At 44.4% G+C, this 10,707-nt stretch overlaps 1 protein-coding gene across 2 annotated transcripts in view; it reads left to right on the top strand.

Moving 5' to 3' along the window:
- CDC27 (cell division cycle 27) overlaps positions 1-10,707 on the top strand; it is a 58,107-nt gene that overhangs the window by 25,533 nt on the left and 21,867 nt on the right. The window contains exons 8-14 of one of the 2 annotated variants that reach the window (XM_015420796.1): positions 1,333-1,447; positions 3,399-3,514; positions 3,670-3,769; positions 5,374-5,581; positions 6,036-6,205; positions 6,928-7,080; positions 7,295-7,503. In XM_015420796.1, coding sequence (XP_015276282.1) covers positions 1,333-1,447; positions 3,399-3,514; positions 3,670-3,769; positions 5,374-5,581; positions 6,036-6,205; positions 6,928-7,080; positions 7,295-7,503 — 1,071 coding nt within the window. Of the gene's footprint in view, positions 1-1,332; positions 1,448-3,398; positions 3,515-3,669; positions 3,770-5,373; positions 5,582-6,032; positions 6,206-6,927; positions 7,081-7,294; positions 7,504-10,707 lie in introns of both variants that reach the window. The other variant, XM_015420795.1, reaches the window with a different exon arrangement.

The raw sequence follows: 10,707 nt of genomic DNA, 5'->3' as shown, positions 1-10,707 counted from the left end.
TGCAACCTCATTTGGAGTACTGTGTACAGTTCTGGTCACCACACCTCAAAAAGGATATTATAGCATTGGAAAAAGTGCAGAAAAGGGGAACTAGAATGATAAAAGGGTTGGAACACTTTCCCTAGGAATAAAGGTTAAAGCGCTTGGGGCTCTTTAGCTTGGAGAAACGACAGCTGAGGGGTGACATGATCGAGGTTTATAAGATTATGCGTGGGATAGAGCAGGCAGAGAAAGAAGTACATTTCTCCCTTTCTCACAATACAAGAACTCATGGGCACTCCATGAAATTGCTGAGCAGTCGGGTTAGAACAGATAAAAGGAAGTACTTCTTCACCCAAAGAGTGGTTAACACATGGAATTGACTGTCACAGTCAGTGGTGGCAGCAACAAGCATGGATGGCTTCAAGAGGGAATTAGATAAGCATATGGAGCAGAGGTCCATCAGTGGCTATTTTGTTGTTCAGTCGCACAGTCGAGTACGACTCTTTGCGACCCCATAGACCAAATCACGCCAGTGGCTATTAGCCACAAGGTATAGATAGGAACTCTCAGTCTGGGGCAAGTGATGCACTGCATTTTTGGTGCTTGGGGGGGGGGGACAACAGTGGGAGGGCTTCTAATGTCCTGGCTCCACTGCTGGACCTTCTGATGGCATCTGGTATTTTTGGCCACTGTGTGACACAGAGTGTTGGACTGGATGGGCCATTGGCCTGATCCAACATTGGCTTCTCTTATGTTCTTATGTTCACCTGCCCTGCTTGATCTTGAGTCTGCGGAAGGGTTGCCTAGGTCAGATTTCCTTTCTGTCTAACCTACTTCTCAAGACTCTTGTGGGACATAGTGTAGTACATTTGCCATTTACCTATCAGAGGTGCATCTCTAAGCAGGAGCACTGGTGCTAACTTGCATATTTTAGTTCTCTGTACCTAATAGGAGTGTTTGCATATGCTCTTGATGAGTGTGGTAATTACACTACAGTATTTTGTTCTCTAAAATTAGCCCAGATTTTTTTAAAAAGGTGGTGGCCCTTTTATTACTGAAAAACAAAAAATCAGCAATGCTGTCCTAAGCAAAATTATATCCTTCTAAACCATTTGGTTTTGATGTACTTAGAATGGCTTGACTATGCTTAGGGTTGTACTGTAAGGGCTGCTGTTTATATGTCTTACGGATTGTGTTTTATCACTGTTTTTTATCTCTTGCCTTCATATTTTTAAAGTTGGGACACCCTGGAGGTCTAGAAGGTATATAGCCCATGGTGTTCCCATTTAGACAGTGAAATTCTTTCGTTTCTTCCCTTCCTCACCCCCACCCCTTTGGACGTTTTCTCAGCTTCGGAATCTTGCCATTAGAAACCCCTAGTCCTGGAGATGGATCCTATCTACAAAACTGCACAAATTCTTCTTCCGTAATTGATGTGCCACCTCCAGGAGCCCCTTCTAAGAAGGTATTTTTGGTGTGCATGTGAAATTAGTTGGGGAAATATGAAATTCTATCAAATGGCTCTAAAGGTTTGTGAGAAGATAGCCTCAATGTAATATTTCATCATTCCCCCCCCCCCTTACTCGAAGGACCATAGCTTGAATTTCATTCTAAATACAAAACATGGTTTATCTTTGCAAGAAGCTCTGCTTTCTAATAATATTTCCAGGTAACTACTGTTGGTTTTTATTTATTATTGAAATAATCTAAGGCTATATGGAGAACTTGAGAGTTAGAATTCCTGTTCAAAGGATAAATGTTGATACCAGAGCAGCGAGGAGTTTAAAGCATCTTCCTTTCTCTTCTAAACCTGTTTCTTTATGAAGAAACAGGTTTAGAAGAGAAAGGAAGATGCTTTAAACTGGAAAAACATTTCATTACATGCATCTTGTGTTTATCAGATTTCCTCCCCACCAACCCTCCAAAGCTTTTGTCTTATCCAGTGCTTTTTGCTACACGCAATGTGCGGGTCTGATTACACTGACTGGTGTGGATATACGTTACGAAGTTACTGGGTGGTTGTACACACCAGAATGGCCGTTCCCTACCCCCTTAACTGCAAACATGGACACAAGTACCTGGTTCCTGAGATGGTTGGCAAACTACCAACCATCTTGCCACAAAGCAGACGATGAGGAAATAGCCTCATTTTATCTTTTTCTCGGGTAAAGATAAGGGATGCATCCTAACATCCAGCTGAAACAAAAATCACGCAGGATTGGGCCAGTTTGCTCTTAGGGATTTTTCTCAAGCAGCTCTACTGTACTGGGTTTTGCTACCTGGGCAGAAGGGGTGAACAGGGAAGGACTTTGTCCAGTCACCTGTAGCATTTGTGAGTGGTTATCCTGTAGGTGACCACTATACATCAGCATACATACCATCTTTTGCTTACCGTGCAGCTCCCTGAATTGCGTGATGAATTCATTGCGTAATAAAAAATATTGATTAAATTAATAAATTGATTAAAACGTTTAGCCAGAGCCAGTGTGGTGTAGTGGATAGAGTGTCAGAATTAGCATCTGGGAGACCTGGTTCAAATCCCCACTCTTATTTATTTAATTTATTAATTTATACAACGCCCTCCCTGCCGAAGCAGGCTCGGGGCCGCTTACAGATCCACAAATATCATACAAGTTTAAAAGGATAAAACGATAAAAATTTAAAACAGGTAATAAAATGTTACAGTTTTGATGGTGAATTTTGTTGTTGTTCAGTCGCACAGTCGAGTCCGACTCTTCGCGACCCCATGGACCAGATCACGCCAGGCCCTCCTGTCCTCCGCCGTCCTCTGATGGCGAATTAACTGCTCTTAATTGTCACCATAGAAAATCTGATCAGCATTCGATGTAGACTGGTGTCAGGCACCATATGCACCTAAACAGAGGCAGGCGGCCAAAGATGTACTACTGGGCACTGGTTCCTCGGTCGATGTTGTGCCGATCAGATGCGGCACCTCAGTCAAATGCTTGGTGGAAGAGCTCCGTCTTTCAGGCCCTGTGGAATTGTAATAACTCCTTCTACTGTAGAAGCTTGCTGGGTGGGTGACCTTGAGCCAGTCACACACTCTCAGCCTAACCTATCTCACAGGGTTGTTGTGGGGATAAAATGGTAGCGAGAACAAGGTAAGCCATTTTGAATCCCTGTTGGGGAGGAAGGCAGGTATAAATTAAGCAAGTCAATAAACATTCCACTCCTCCACAATAAAAAACCTTAGAGCAGATAGCAATGTAATTTAAAACAAGTCACAATTCACATAAAAAGAAAATAACCCTCTAGTATAGCAAATGGACTCAAAACGCAGCTGGCAGATTGCATCCTACACCTTGTGTGTCCCAAGTAGTAAACTTTGTGGTTGTTAATAGTGTGGTTGTTAACAGTGTATCAAACCCATAACCACATTGTCTATTTTTATATAGACTGTCACCAGAATAAGCCAAGCTGGAACAAAGTCTGTCTTCTCTCAAAGCGGCAATAGCCGGGAAGTAACGCCAATTCTTGTTGCACAAACTCAAAGCTCGGGCCCTCAGACAAGGTATGGAATGTTTTTGTGTGCCTAGGATAAAACATTCCCTCCTGGTGTATTTCATGGGCTTCTCCATTGCCTTGAACAGGACGGGGTGGGATGTGCCTCCTCTCCTAATTCCCATAAAGAACAGTCAAGAATTTTTAACCACTCTTTTTCTTCAGTACAACACCTCAGGTATTGAGCCCGACCATTGCTGCTCCACCTAACGTGCTGCCTCGAAGAAGTTCTCGTCTGTTCTCTAGCGATAGCTCTACCACAAAGGTAAAATGGGATTTGAACTCAGGCCTCCCCAGCCCTAGGCTTGCTCTTTGTCCACTAGATCACACTGGCAGTCTTATTTTATAAATGCTTCAGGTGGGCGGTGGGGTGGGGTAGTATTTGGCATTGTCGTTTTGGTTTCTTGACGCTGGCACTTTAAGTCAGGCAGGTTCTTCTGAACCTCTTTTGTTCTCCTTACTGCTTTTTTCTCCTAGAAGGTTTGACGAATGGGATTCTTCTGGTGCTCTGAAGATCAGACAGCTCCCTGGTGGGTGGTGAACAGCTGGGGAATGAATTCTGTTGCTAGAATAAGGTCCAGAATGGGAAGCAAAACACTTAATGGGTTTAAAAGTGTGGTGAAGATGTTACCATTGTAGATGATGCTTAATATTTGGTAAATACAAGAGACCTTCCTTCCTTCCTTCCTTCCTTCCTTCCTTCCTTCCTTCCTTCCCACGCTAGACCTTAAATCCTGGTTCAACCCTGTCCCCGAACTGACATTCTACACAACACACGCGTTCACCCCTGTAATTATCTTGGGGTATTTTTACATTCTACACTACACTCAAGTTCACCCTTGTAATTATCTCAGGGTATTTTTTGATTCCACATTACATTGAGGTCACCCCGCTTTCGCCCCACACTTGTCCCGGAATAAACAGATGCTGTTATAACCAGGGATAAATGCAAAGTATTGTGTCCCGTCCCCCCCTCCCCCCTCCCTCCCTGCCTGCCTCATGTATACTTTGCTTGTTACCCAGCCCATGTTGGGCAAGAACTGCTTTGCGTGCAAAAAATGATCTTGCAAAGCCCTACTACGGTTTTCCCCAGGGGAGATGGTTAGCAGGGGTATGGTAAACATACAGGGTGGGAAGCTATTAGGGTCACCCCGTTAATGGTCACTCAGTTAATTGTGCTATAGGAAGTGGGTCTTCATGTCTTGTAACGTATCCAAAGTCTGTGGATGGCTAAAGTGTACTGCAAGAAATATCAGAGCAGTCCGAAGCCATCTAAGATTCTTCCAAACATCTGGGTATTAATGTGTTTATTTTAAGTTTCTATCCGCTCTTTGACTGTTAACACATGTTTCTATGTTCAACTCTGTTGTGGATTGTGTGAGTCGATGGGGGAGGTGTCAGCAGGGAACTGGAAAAGCCTACTTTGTAGTGGGCTGTTGTATTGCATGGCCTTTTTACTCCTTCCATTTTTTGTGGCTCTAATTTCAGAATAAAATAGTATGTCCTAGAAAGTGACCTACAAATAAACTAAGAAGGTTTGTCTGATTTTCTGGTCAAGCACTGCTCAGTCTATTCAAGAACTCCTCACATAAACTACAGGATGTAGATGTGTGGATTTAAGATTGGGGCCCAAAACACCTTTTTTGTCTTCTCACTCCCTTCTATAGCTTTTTATCATTCAGCCTGATGGGAACTTAAAAGCTTATAGAATGCTTTATTTTGGTTGGTCCTAGAAAAAGGTATTGTGTGTCTTTTGTTTTGGGGATTTTTGCTTTGAACTGACACAGTTACATGCAGTCTGAATACGATGAATTACTGTCCTCTTTGGCTGTAGGGTAAGAAGTCTTACAGATGTTTCTTCTCTCATAGGAGAATAGTAAAAAGTTAAAAATGAAGTTTCCACCGAAAATTGCAAACCGAAAGACAAAGTGTAAAACCAATAAGGGAGGAATCACACAGCCAAACATAAATGACAGTTTGGAAATCACCAAACTTGATTCGTCCATCATTTCAGAAGGGAAGATTGCCTCTGTAACGCCACAGATCCAGGCATTCACGTTACAGAAAGCAGCAGCAGGTGTGTGAAGCATTCCTAAAAATTCATATAAGGCAGTTTGTTTATGCTATCCCAGCAACATATAGAAAGGCATAAACATTCCAGATGGGACTGAACATGATCTTTGTCTTCTCTGGTCCAGTTAAAATGATGTCCATGCTCTCCCAAGGAAAGAGAATTCCACAGTTGTGGAGAAATAATTTTTAAAATGTACCACCTTCTTGCATATTGAAATGAGGGTGTTTCCTCACAGCAGGGGTTTGAATTCAAGTTTCCCCAGCCCTAGGCTTGCTCTCTGTCCACTAGATCGCACTGGCATTCTTATTTTATAAATGCTTCAGGTGGGCGGGAGGGGGAGTATTTGGCATTGTCGTTTTGGTTTCTTGACACTGGGCCGTAGGCACTTTTAAGTCAGGTAGGTTCTTCTGAACCTGTTTTGTTCTCCTGTGTCCTTACTGCTTTTTTCTCCTAGAAGGTTTGATGAGCCTTCTTCGCGACATGGGGAAAGGGTATTTAGCCTTGTGTTCTTACAACTGTAAAGAAGCAATTCATATCCTGAGTCACTTGCCTTCTCACCACTACAACACTGGCTGGGTGCTGTGCCAAATTGGGAGAGCTTACTTTGAGCTTGGGGAATATATGCAGGTAAGCATGGGGTGAAATGGATTTTATTCTGAGCTGTGTGTGCTGGAAAATTGTACAAAAATATTGCTGTTAAAATACATACCCAGGGTCCTTTAATACAGATTTTAATGACTTTCTCTCACCTGCCCGTATATTAACCTGTATGTCTGTTAGACAGTATAGGAAGTTGGTTTTAAATCTTTGCTCATTCTATATGGAAGTTTCCCTTTAATTTATTTGTTACGTGCACAAGGAGTCTTAGAGTTACTTTTACAATCTTATAAGTTGCTAATGCACAGAAATGAGTTTTTGTTGCAGTAGTTACTGAAAACTCAGCAAGGCTATAAGAACAAAACTCCAGCTAGATGCTCCAGCAAAGAAGAGTGAGAAAGACATAGTGTCTGAAGAATTCTTTGAAAATCTGCCAAAGGTCCCTTTTATAAGCAGGCTGTGGGGGGTGTATATGGGGGAGAAGTTGGGACTTATTAATCAGTCGTGTCATAAATGAAATCCATTAGATATCTACAATGCCATGCCACATAGAAAAAGCAATGAATGCCATTTAGGGTGGCACCCAAAGACAAAAGGTTTGAGTACTTCAATCAAATGGTGCCCACCGACAAAACCTTGAGAGAAGCTGAGGGAACAGAACATGCGCTCATACATTGTGCCAAAATGATCTTGTGGAAAGGCCCTTTCTCTGCTTGTGTGGCTGAAATGCGGTTTGCTCGTTTGTCTCGTAGGCCGAGAGGATATTCTCTGAAGTAAGAAGGCTTGAAAACTACAGAGTGGAAGGCATGGAAATCTACTCAACAACACTGTGGCATCTGCAAAAAGATGTGGCTCTTTCAGTTCTTTCAAAAGACTTAACTGATATGGATAAAAACTCGCCAGAGGTAACTGCCGTGGCCGTGTTGATTCTCTACACGCTTTAGTCTCTTGATTCACTTCTCTGATGTAGAAAAGCAAAGTCTGAAATTGCTTAAAGGTCTTTATTGACTACAAGAATCTTACCATGTAAATGAGTGAATCCATATTTGTTGCAGTCTTTCCCTCACTAGGGAAAACATATTGTGCTACTTTCTACCATTTTGCTTTGCTTTCTGCCAGGCATGGTGTGCTGCAGGAAATTGCTTCAGTTTGCAACGGGAACACGACATCGCCATCAAGTTCTTCCAGAGGGCTATTCAAGTTGATCCAAACTATGCGTATGCCTACACTCTCCTAGGGCATGAATTTGTTCTGACGGAGGAACTTGAGAAAGCACTGGCCTGCTTTAGGAATGCGATCAGAATGAATCTGAGGCATTACAACGCATGGTAAGAACTATTTTTAATGAGAAAAGCACGAGTGTATTAGAGCTGCCCCCACAATATGCAAGCCAAAGGTCTATCAGCAACCTCTCACAAACAGATCTTTGCTTCCATATAGCCTCTGTGTGTATTGTGGTTTATTTATTTATTTATTTTTGTATTTGTATCCTGCCCATCCTGTGCACGGGCTCAGGGCGAGTTGCATCATATTTCAACAGTTACAATAAAGTTTAAAAACACAATATAAACATTTAAAATCAGTGGATCTTCTTCGGGGTCTCTGTGCATCACACCTCTGGGATATAGTGCGCCTGCGTTGACCCCGATCGGTCGGTATAATGGAAAGCAAAAGGAATTTTCGCGCTTGCTCCCCGGTCACGTGCCGGGCTCCACTGCGCATGACCAAGGGAGGGGCACGACAATCCCGCCAGTTCTCTTCTGACCTCCATGCTGGTAGGACTCTCTTCGCCTCGGTTGGTAAAAACTTTACTTTTGGGCCTTCTTGGCTTTCGCTATTTAAGTTTAGTTAGTTAAGGAAAGTATTTTTAGTTGGTGTGTTTTTGTTGGACTTCGTTTCTACCACCCCTTTCCCCAGCCTATGGCCGCACGGTGGGGTTTCTTTAAAAAGTGCCTGGAATGCGGCAGTAAGATCGCCGCCCCCCCCCCCCAGATGGACATTCTCTATGCCTTTTATGCCTGGGGGAAGCGCACCGAGTTGCCTCTTGCGCACATTGCTCTAAATTCTCCAGACAGACCAGAAAAAATAGAGCTGCTAGACTGCAAGTGGCGCTTATGGAGACCGCACTCTCTCCAGTGGCACCTTCATCTCAGGAGACGTCCGGACATGCATCGATGTCGATCCCAGCATCGGAAGCGACAATCGCCATGTCTTCGACGTCGACCTCCATCGATGCCGTAAAATAGCTGCCGAAACGCCCGATTCAGGCACATCAGTCCAAACCCCATACTCCTTCTAAAAGACATAAGGAGGGCAAGGACATTCGGCTTATCAAGCCTAAGAAGCACAAAAAAGGCTCTCGAGGAGCCGCTGAGGGCAGCCACAAGGTGCACCTTGGTCACCTTCGCTACGCCCCATCCAGTCCCTAGACTCCAACCAGGAGCTGGACTTGACTCAGGTTCCTCGATCACCCGATTTCCAGAACCTGCAATGAGATTGAAGGACACATAATGTCGTCCCATCTCCTCCGTTCATCTCTGATGAACGAGATCGATCTCCAACGCAGATTCCACCCACATTATGGGATCAGCGCCAATGGCAGTATCTATACGGTGCTTACCCGTTTTCGGGGTCAATGCCCTGGGTTCCTCATCCCCCCATGGAATGTGATCGCCAGTCTTCCTCGTCCAGAATCTCTCGGTACCGAGACCCTTACCAGGCACCGGAGTTCATAAAACCATCCCAATCGAGACCGACAGGTAAAGATCAAAGTCTTCAGCCGTCAGCACTGAAAACCCCCATTGATCAGTCGGAACTTAGACCTTCGATGCCGATCCTCCAAACGTCGTTCTCCAAACCTTCTAACCCATCCAGCTCACCCAGCTCTTACTCGGATGAGGAGAGTACCCACCCACCGCTGGAAGCATCCCCGCAACAACTAGTCGAGGTCGAGCTCCCTATCTCACCGTCAGAGGACTTGAAACCTTATGGAGACTTTATTAAACGTATGGCTCATACGCTAGCTCTGCCCACCATACAGCCGTTACTGACAGTCACGGACTCAATCTTTGATATAGTACAAATGGATACTTCGACAGTGGTCGCCCTTCCCATGACGTCAGTCCTTTTGCAAACAGCAAAAGCCCCCTGGGCTCATCCTTCTTCGGTATCGATCTTCAATAAGAGATTGGACCATTTGTATAAGATTCAAGAATCAGGGGCAGAATTTCTTTTCGTGCATCCTAAACCCAATTCACTAGTGGTTACGCCCTCAACCAAGGGCAAGAGTACTCATTCCACACCTCCAGATAAAGAGGGACGAAAAATCGACTCTCTAGGCAGAAAATTTTACACCGCCGGAGCTCTGGGTATCAAGACTTACAATTATGCAGCATGCATGGGACATTATCAGTATTCCCTCTGGGAACAAATGTCCGAATTTATATCATCCCTTCCAGATGACTGTAGACACCAAGCGAGACGCATACAAACAGAGGGGACGCTTGTAGCGAAACACCAGCTCAATGTATCCAAATACTCTCTGGATGCAGTGGCAAAGACCTCTCACCTCTGCAGTCGCCTTACGAAGATATGCATGGCTACGCTCCTCCACCTTACAGCCAGAAACCAAGGCCACCGTGAATGACCTTCCATTCGAAAGGGATGGACTTTTTAGTTCCCCACAAATGCGGTGCTTCAAGAGCTTGACAAAAGCATCAAAACTTCTCGCAGCTTAGGGGTCGTACCTCCTACTAAGCCAAGTAAGGGAAAATTGTGATCCAAAAATGGTCAGGCAGACCATCGTCTAAATCCTCCTCAGAGCCACACTGGCAAAGATCACCAAATCGTCCACCCCGTTCCTATGGTGGAAAATCCAAGCTTTCGTCTACCTCTCTGTCTAGACCCAAAACTGCTAAGAACACTAAACAGAGTCTTTGACTCATACCTTCCCTCCCGACTCCCTACATGACTGTCTCCGTACCTGTCAATATGGGAGTCCATTATGTCGGACCAATGGGTCCTCTCAATAATAAAAATGGGATACTTAATAGAGTTTTCTCGAATCCCTTCCTCCTACCATGTTGTCATCACACCACCTTCCGCAGTCCTTCTAGACGAAGTACAAACCCTCCTAAGCATGGATGCTATAGAGCCGGTACCATCAGCTCAATGCATAAGGGATTCTACTCCCGTTACTTTACGGTACCAAAACAGGATGGAGGCCTCCAACCCATTTTGGACCTCAGGAACCTGAACTCTTTCATCCTATACAAACAGTTCAGGATGACAACGTTGCAGGCCATTCTTCCGCTCCTAGATCCGGAGATGTGGATGATTACGCTGGATCTAAAGGATGCTTACTTCCATGTCTCCATCCACCCTTCCCACCGTCGTTTCCTCAGGTTTGCAGTAGGCAACAGACATTTCCAATTCAAGGCCCTCCCATTCGGATTATCCACGGCCCCTCAGGTCTTTATGAAGGTCATGATGGCAGTTGTAGCACACCTCCGTCTAAAGGAAGTGCAGATATT

This window comes from Gekko japonicus, unplaced genomic scaffold, assembly GCF_001447785.1.
Source record: "Gekko japonicus isolate JY-2015 unplaced genomic scaffold, Gekko_japonicus_V1.1 scaffold1849, whole genome shotgun sequence".
Classification (NCBI taxonomy): domain Eukaryota; kingdom Metazoa; phylum Chordata; class Lepidosauria; order Squamata; family Gekkonidae; genus Gekko; species Gekko japonicus.
The sequence above is the reverse complement of the archived record's forward strand: the minus strand, read 5'-3'. Positions and strand labels throughout refer to the sequence as shown.